General features: G+C 35.3%; 1 protein-coding gene across 1 annotated transcript in view; it reads right to left on the reverse strand.

Annotated features, from left to right (window-relative positions):
* Window positions 1–2176: 2176 nt before the first annotated feature.
* The window catches only part of LOC108560613 (low-density lipoprotein receptor-related protein 12-like), a gene marked incomplete at its 3' end in the record, with an annotated part of 22780 nt that continues 16134 nt past the window's right edge, over window positions 2177–8822 (reverse strand). Inside the window, exon 2 of the mRNA XM_017918237.1 lies at window positions 2177–2368. Coding sequence (XP_017773726.1) covers window positions 2177–2368 — 192 coding nt within the window. The remainder of the gene's footprint in view (window positions 2369–8822) is intronic.

The following is an 8822-nucleotide window of genomic DNA, read 5'->3' on the forward strand; positions in this document are numbered from 1 at the left end:
TGTAATTCGTGTTCAAAGTTGAAAAAAAGCTCGAAAAAGCAGTGTTTTCACATTTCGTTGATTTTCTCGAAAACTGTAATTGATTGAATGAAGCCAATAGATGCATATGAAAGCTGAATGTTTGGGGAATCTAGCAAGTATCGATATATTACTGTGGTTTTATCCGTTTGGCTGTAATTCGTGTTCAAAGTTGGAAACCACTGATTTAAATAATTGATTGATTTATGCGAAGATGAAAATATACTGTAAACAATCTTGTTAGAGTTACGAGCAATGTTAAAAGAAATGAAATGCAAATGCAACACATCCCTCCTCCCGATCCGTCTTCGTTCCGGCTTTATTGGAGTGCCATGTATTTTGCTGAGAAGGGAATAAAGGATTCGGACCCATACAAATCCTGCATAAAGTCTATAAGAATATTCGCATCAAAAAAAAAACTGTGCATACGAGACTGCCATCATGCATAACGATGTCGACGACCCCTTTCTCCTCAGACTTTAAAAAAAAACAACTTAAAATTTTTATTATAGAATTTAAGAATTAGCAAATTAATTGTGATAATTTGTTAAATTTTATTGTGTGAAGTTTAATGGTGAAGATCATTAATTGGTTCAAGGATTAGATGGTGAACGCTTTAAATACTTCATAAAGGGGTACGTTAATGAATGCGATTCGTTGTCAATTTGATGCTTATTGTGTTCCAATTTCAATTGTGTGAATTGCAGATGCGTTAACGAGCGCGTACGTGTCTCATTATGCGGGGGCGGCTTTGATTCATTTGGCTGCCAAAGTCCGGAGTTGGCGGTGGAGGGTGGTGGTTGACTAGGGAGGGTGGAGGAGGAGGAGGAGGTTATGAAGCCGTCGGCGACGGCGTTGAATTGCATTTCTCGCATTGCAAATGGCGACATACATACATTTCCATTGCCACGTGCATAATATGAACGAGAGGGATGCTTCGATAAGTGGGTTTATTCGATGGCTGCAATAATTTCTCTTCGAACGTTCATGATGATGATGATGTTGCCGTTGTGAGGGTAGATAATGTATCGATCTTCATCCTCCTCCTAGAGGGATGCGATTGTGATGCAGCCGCAAAGGCCGTTATTAAATCCCTTCTTCCATCACGAAACGTTGGATTTTCCGAGAAATTAATAATATAATTCCAACATTTCTCTTCTTCAAAGAAACTTTTATTGCTCCTTTTCTTCCACCTCCAAATTATTTTTTTTTCTTCTTCTTCTGCGAGTTGCTCGATTTTCTTTATCCGACACTTTTATTTGGACCAGGATATATTTACACGGAGCCCGTGACAAATGCACGGAATGCTACAAATTCTCCGAGCGATATTTCATGAGAAAACCGCAAAAGCCCATGCTTATTTATTCTTTCTTTCTATCCCATTCCCTCCACGAAACACGACATTCTTACGTAAAGCGTTTAACATAAACCAAAAATCCCATTTACATTTTCTCAAATTAATCTTACTTTTTCTCATCTACTAATTGTATAGTTTTATCAACTAAAAACTTGCATAATCTACTACACAACCCTTCTTTTTAACGTCTTAACTTAATAACATTTTGTGCTCTGCCAGAAAACGTTATTTGGCCTGGACCCAAACGAATCCCGAACTTCTATTTTATTCATAACGTTTATTTGCTTAAACATTTGCAACATAATCCGATGTTATTTCAACTTTTGTATAAACACATACGAATCTTGTTTAACTATTTAAAGCACATGTCGAAAGATTATTACTGTGCATTATATGCATTATATGTTTTCATTCAACTCTTGTAAATAAACGCAAAAAACTGAAAAACGAATGCGAAAGAACTTCTGTTTCATCGTGGATTCGTCGACGTTTGTTCTGTTGATGTTTAAAGTTTCAAGCTAAAACTTTGGAATGAGAAAAGTTCCGTCGGTGGTGGAGACTACAAAATTATATTCATTTGAGAATATATTTGGTACATACCGGATTTTCAGTGAATGCTATTAACCTTTGCGTTTCAACATTATTAACAAATAGTTTATTTTAATGAACTAATTTAAATATGTTTGCTTTTTTCAGATCTCTTCAATCCAAGTAAATTGGTGAGTATTTTTTGTTAGTTATAAGAGTAGAATCATAGTTAAGGTTACATTGAAACAGTGTGGTAATCAATATGTAGCTTACGTGTACAGTATCTGGGTTCATCTGAAGAATCCCCGCAGTCGTTGGCGTTGTTGCAGAACCTCGTCAGAGGCACGCACTTCCGATTTTCGCACCGGAATTCTGAGAGTTTGCAGCCGTTCGGCGGCGATGGTGAAGCCGCCAGAGAAGTCGTCAGCATCGTCAGCAGAAAGCCGAGCGCGCGACGATTGGAATCTGCAAGAGAAAGCGGTTTCAATTAATGACAACAAAAAAATAATTTCAGCAACATTAAGTTCCCTTCCATTCTTTTAATCTCTCTTTTTTTAAAACTTTCTTTCATTCCCTTTATGGACTATAATTAAATCGGTTCCGCTGCCCTTTCTCCAATGAAAATTCCTCGTAAAACTTCGTTTCTTCAGTTCTCTTTACTTAATTTATCGCGCAGCAGTTGCATTATTTATGGCTCTCCTCTTTTGTATTATATCACCACCACCTTCGATGGAAAGAAAAAGGGATAATACTTTGCTGCTCCGAATGAATGGATTAAGGTTTATCATCAGTACATTTTTTCTTGTTTGTTGTTGCCGTGTATCCTTCATCTTCTCTTGAGGAGGAAGAAAAAGTTGTTGCCTTTATCCTATTTGCGAGAGGAATTCGATTTGACCTGATAGATATACCGATTGCGAGGGTCGGAGCGTTCGTGAAGACATCCAAGTGTAAATCTGATAACCTTCTATTTTCTTTTTCTCTCTCTACTTTTCGGAGGTCCCTTTTCTCCTGCAAATCCCATATCGTCTTATCTATAATCGCGCGCGGAGGAGTGAGGACGAAAATGATGTATTTTAGGTGGCAATGCTTAACCAACTTGAAACACATTACATTACACTCTCATCTTATTGCTTCGCTTTATTAACTTAACTGAAAGATTTCCTAAATCAATCAGTTTTGTTGTGCATAGATTCTTATATCAAGTATGAAATGAAATCAATAGTTTTTGTTTATTTAAGTATTGATCTGAAGTAAAAATAGCCATGATACATGTATCGTGACGGAAAAGGATAAAGGACAAAGTGTGCATTGCAGGAGATGTTTTAACAACACTCGTAGTTGTGCTAGAGCATGATGACAACAAAAAGGAAATGGTTGCAGAACGGAGGAGGTAATTGGTGATGGCCTTGTAGGAAGGGAAGATTGCTGCATGCCAAGACAGACGTAGTATTGTAGATTGCAAACGGAGCAGTGAAGTAATGCTCTGTACTGGAGCAAATGTAAGCGAGATTCCTATGGGAGTTGAACGATGCGATATTAAGCAAAAAAAAAAACTTAACAAAATTGTGTTGAAACAAATTTAACGTATTGAAAATTAATTAAATATTTTATGGACATTTTGGACTTTGACCAGATTAGGGTTAAAGTTTAATAATTTGTCTGATATTTTTTTAATTTCATCATCTATGAAATTCATCCACCCCGCTGACTTTCAATTAGTAAATTCCTGCCAACGTTTTGGCTATCAAATAATTTCATTCCGCCACCCTCCGCCCCTCTCTGCGAGTTCAGGGTTTTGCAGGTCCGGGCGTGCCCCAGATTTCTACCGCATCGAAGTGGGATGAGACTCCCCCATTTTTTACAGATTCTTCTCATTTTTTTTGTATCAATTTTGTTGTTGTAAATCCAATTCGAAAACGCAGAGGCCCATTATTTAATATCCGGTTCATTCTATGCTCGAAATTGGGGCGCTCTACTGAAGAAAAAAAAGGGGAGATAAAACAGAAGAATTAGCGGCGAAAATGCGAATTTTCAGAACTTGAGAATAAGAATCGAAGGGCTCAGTGAACGTTAACATTTCTCTTTTTTTTTTGTTGTTTTTTGTCGTCCGAGTTCGAATTTCTGCCCTTCGGCAACTTCGTAATTGCACATTCAATTTCTAATCGGGTCCCGTGCGGTTTCCGCCGTCGCAAGTTCAACTAGTTTTAATCATAACATTGTAATTGAATTTTCAGACCTTTTGCACCAATTACCCGACGTCAATTCTCATCTTTGACAAAAAAAAAAAAAAAATATATATATATATAAATCCAATCGATGCGGCTTCTGTTCCAGCAGACTTTCAGAAGATCCGCACTTTAATCGAATCTGCATGTGGTAAACAACAGTGATTGTGCAAAACTTCAAATCCTTTATTGCGAAAGTTCAAACGCCGAAATCAACAACAACAAGGGGTTATTTCATCGAACTCGATTCCAGTCTAATTCGATTATTTCCAAAGCCCCCTCGCGATTACTAACCTCGTAACCATAGTTACCTAATATCTGATTACTTCGAATACTTGAAGGATTACGTCAAATGCGACAGTTGCTTAGGTTTCATGCAAATCATTTCAACCCTTATAGTAGAATTTCATTATCAATTCATCTAATTTCTTGCATTAATTCAATTTACATTAATAATGCAAAACCAGAACGTTTTCTTATTTATTTACTAATAACTTTCAAATAAAAATGGATTTAATTAATGACATTTCAATTGTTACAGTATTGCAACATGTCACTTGATTACGAAATTGACGTAACCACTTGTTTTTTTTTATATAATCTTTTCTTTATAATCACCATTATATATTAATTTGTTTTTCTTCGTCAGATGAATATTTAATATTACGTAAAAAGGTAAATTATGTTTTAATACAGGTACTTTATTTATTACGGCCCAAGAGAAATTGGAAGGAATGGCGCAGAGATGAACAAAGAAGAAAATAATGCAAGAAAAACTGTGTTAATTATGCGGTCTTTGGCATTTAATTAAGGTCTGCTCTGTTATTAAAAGAATCAGACAGACGGAGGGAGGGATGAATGAGAGGGCTTGCGGCGTTTTTGGGGAAGAGTTCGTTAAACTTCCTGGACTAATGTAATTCCAATTAAAACAAATTAGAGGCGAGAGGAGAGGAGTTATATGGAAATTTAACGACATCTCTGGGTGACTTTTCTGTTTGGGTGAGTGGAGGAGGTTCAATTTCCGAAGCTCGCGGAAATTTGTTAACCGTTAGTTTTAAGGACTTTATTAAGGGAAATTTATTCGCGCTATTTAAGTACTTCCTCCCTCCCAAAACGGATGCCGCTGCCAACGAAGATATAGTGATGTTTTGTATATTTACATGTTAATGACAAAATGGAATGAGTTTTCGATAATTACGATAATTTGAAATGCATATTAAAGATGAAATTATTGTCTTTACATTTTGCTAAATTGTTATTCTACTCTAACATGTATATACATAAACGTTGCATCGTTCTTCCACGAATTTAATCCTTGGAGAAGGACGATGCGAGCAGATACACGAGCTTATCCACTTCGACATTCACGGTCGCAATCTCTTAAAAATCCCCGAGATACATACACATACACACATGCCTGAGGATAACGGCTGTGGCGTCGCGTGAATTTTAATTCCCCTCTCAGGATTCCCTTTTGCTGCTCCACCACCATCCACGTATTCTTTTGTTTTTCGCTTGTTTTTTGTTTTCCTTCTTTTTCTCTCGCTTCTCCTCCATCTCCCCCTTTCGTTCACATACCTAGGTGATCGATAAACCGCGAGCCAAAAATAAGGGAGTGAAATTGAAAAGGCTTCGTCCTTTCTGTTTGCCAACCAAAACCACCCCTCCCTTTCCCATTCTATCATTCTTCCTTTCTCCTCTCTACACGTTGACCTCAATATGGGAATTTTTACGAGTCTGTTTGTCGCAGGTTTTCATCACGCGAAAAGCCACCTTCCTTTTTTTTTCATCATATCTTCGCCATCCCTTTAATATTTCCTCCACTCTCTCCACATTCACGAATTGTGATGCAACCCTTCTATCCAACATTTTTTATTCTTGTTGTTTCTTGTTTATTGTCACGCACATCGTAATATCCGCCTCGTTGAATGGGCTCGTATACATGACAGTCACTTTTGCAAATTGTCAACCCTTATATTAATTTATGGACGCAGCGAACGAGCAAATTTACACAGGCTTTTACGCGCACTGCGAAGAGAGCTAATTTTCATTTCAAAAAAATAAAAATGTTCATATACGTCCTCGTCCTTGCACCCTTTCCCAAACACGCTTTCACACTCCGCTGATTAATTCGTTCCCATTCCATCATCATCATTTCATTTTTCATTCACGCTGCAATTTCAAAAACTTTGTTTAACTGAAAGTAAATGAAATTAAAAAAAAAAAATTGCTAAGGTAACGCAATAATAATGGAAAGGAAACCGCCATTATTGATGGTCGTAACTAAGGAAACTAAATTGTTTACGGTGATAGCAGGAAGTTGTTATTTAACCTTTTCATTAGAGTTTCAGGAACTTTACTTTGCCGTAACTGAAACGCGCGCGAAGGAATTGCAGCAGCGATAAGTAAACATTGTTGACATAATTTCTGTGCATTTCGCGTCGAAAACATGACTATTATGCTTATGCAACCCCCCTTTTTTATGTCATCGTAAACGTCGTTTCCATGGAAACGACATATACGTCAAATTGCAAAGAAGAAAAAACAAGCGAAGACGAGAAAACCATTACCATTAAGTTATTACAATAACGAATATAATTTCGATACTAATAATAGAAGACAACACATTGAAGCTGCACAGAGATAGCTTCCATTTTATTGTTATTGTTTATGGTTGAAACCAGATTATCGTTGCGGTGGAAGCAGCAGAAGACATAAAGAAATCGCAAGTCAAAGAAAAAAAAATTATATACCTCAACGTTGTTTCTCCATACATTTTATCTGAAACATGATTAAACTGCTGATCTCGCTGTTATATAGCCTTTTTATGTTGTCATAAACGTCGTGTGCGATGAAACATTGCGAATTTAAGGAGAGAGAATTTAAAAGTAAAACGTTAAATTTAATTTATTTTAAGATCTAATTATTTTTTTTTCAAATTTGTTTCATGATTTGAATAATCAATGTTTTAACTGTCGATTTCGCATTGCTAAAGTATTGATGTAATCGGTTTTCGTTTCGGAAATTAAAGGACGAGAGATTGCGTCGGTTGTTTTCGAAACGCTTGTAATTTCAAATAAAAGTTTGGGTTAAAAGTCACGTCCTTTGGTGCAGCTCACCCTCGTCACGCGTATTCATGTATATATACACAGATCTGCTTTTAATTATGGAAATTTAGGGATCCTTCATTAAAATATCCATCACAATCACAAATGCAAAAAAAAACAACAACCCGAAACTCTAACAGTATTCGCACATGAATGAAGACATCAATTTGGTAACATGAAATATTAAAAAGGCAATTCTTTGAGAAAAATACAAATTGCAAAAGGAGGAATGCGAACTTTCTTCCTTTTTTATTTCTTATTTGGGAACATCTCTGCAACGGTAGATCAATGGTCCTCGAGATGCTTCGCAATTTATTTTCCTGCTGCAGGAGACACTCGCGAAGATATAATAAGAAACTCTTCGCAAGGACTAAAGGAGGGGTGGATATGCAGGAAGATACATGTCGCCAGTTGTGGGTGGAAAGGGATGAGAGAAGAGACGCACAGGTTATTTGCATTGCAAGCCAGATGTCGCCTCCAGTCAACATCCGTGTAATTACGTAACGCCACAACAGTATTTTTTTTAAATTCATTTTGTTTCCACCGTGTCGCAGAATTAAATGCTGGATGAATATGAATGAATTTTTTTTTAAAAAACCTAAAAAAAAGTGTATATATATATATATATAAATGTATTCGTTTGTGTATAAATATGAAACTAATCTGCGGGTGAATTTGAATGCGGCCTGCTGGAAATGCAAACATTCTTTCGTACACAAATGCGCTGCATGAATATTAAAGCTACGCCGTTTTTTTTTCAATTGTTTTGTTTTATTATTATTATTTCAGAACAACTGAATGCTGGAATACGCCGGTTACTCGTAATTACAAAAAAAAAAACGTAAAAACAAAACGCAGCATTCTTTGTTTGTTTTTTTTTTATTATCCTGCATATTTTTATTCCATTTGTCTGCTTACTAACCATTTTAATGAGTGGAATAAGTGTCAGATTAACAAAAAAAATGTCATCGATCATAATGGAAAAAAAAAAGTTATGCAAGTTTTGATGGTAAAAAAACTACAGTTTTTATGCATTTATTCAATTACAAATAAATATTCGATTTAAATAGTTCAATAATTTGAAAAAAAAACGTCTTTTATATGAAATTATACTTAAAACATTTTTTTTAATCGAATTTGAAATTGTGGATGCGCCGGGTATTTGATTATTTCTTAAATTTGCTTGTAGTTAAAACTAATTTTTCCATTAAAACTAAATAATAAAGTCTTCATTTGCCTTATATTTTTTTATTATCCTGCATATTTTTATTCCGTTTGTCTGTTTACTAACCATTTTAATGAGTGGAATAAGTGTCAGATTAACAAAAAAAAATGTCATCGATCATAATGGGAAAAAAAAAGTTATGCAAGCTTTGATGATAAAAAAAACTACAATTTTTGTGCATTTATTTAATTACAAATAAATATTCGATTTAAATAGTTCAATAATTTGAAAAAAACGTCTTTTATATGAAATTATTCTTAAAACAGTTTTTAATCGAATTTTAAATTGTGGATGCGCCGGGTATTTGATTATTTCTTAAATTTGCATGTAGTTAAAACTAATATATTTTTCCATTAAAACTA

Source organism: Nicrophorus vespilloides, unplaced genomic scaffold (genome assembly GCF_001412225.1).
Source record: "Nicrophorus vespilloides isolate i.1.1-1 unplaced genomic scaffold, Nicve_v1.0, whole genome shotgun sequence".
Taxonomy (NCBI): domain Eukaryota; kingdom Metazoa; phylum Arthropoda; class Insecta; order Coleoptera; family Silphidae; genus Nicrophorus; species Nicrophorus vespilloides.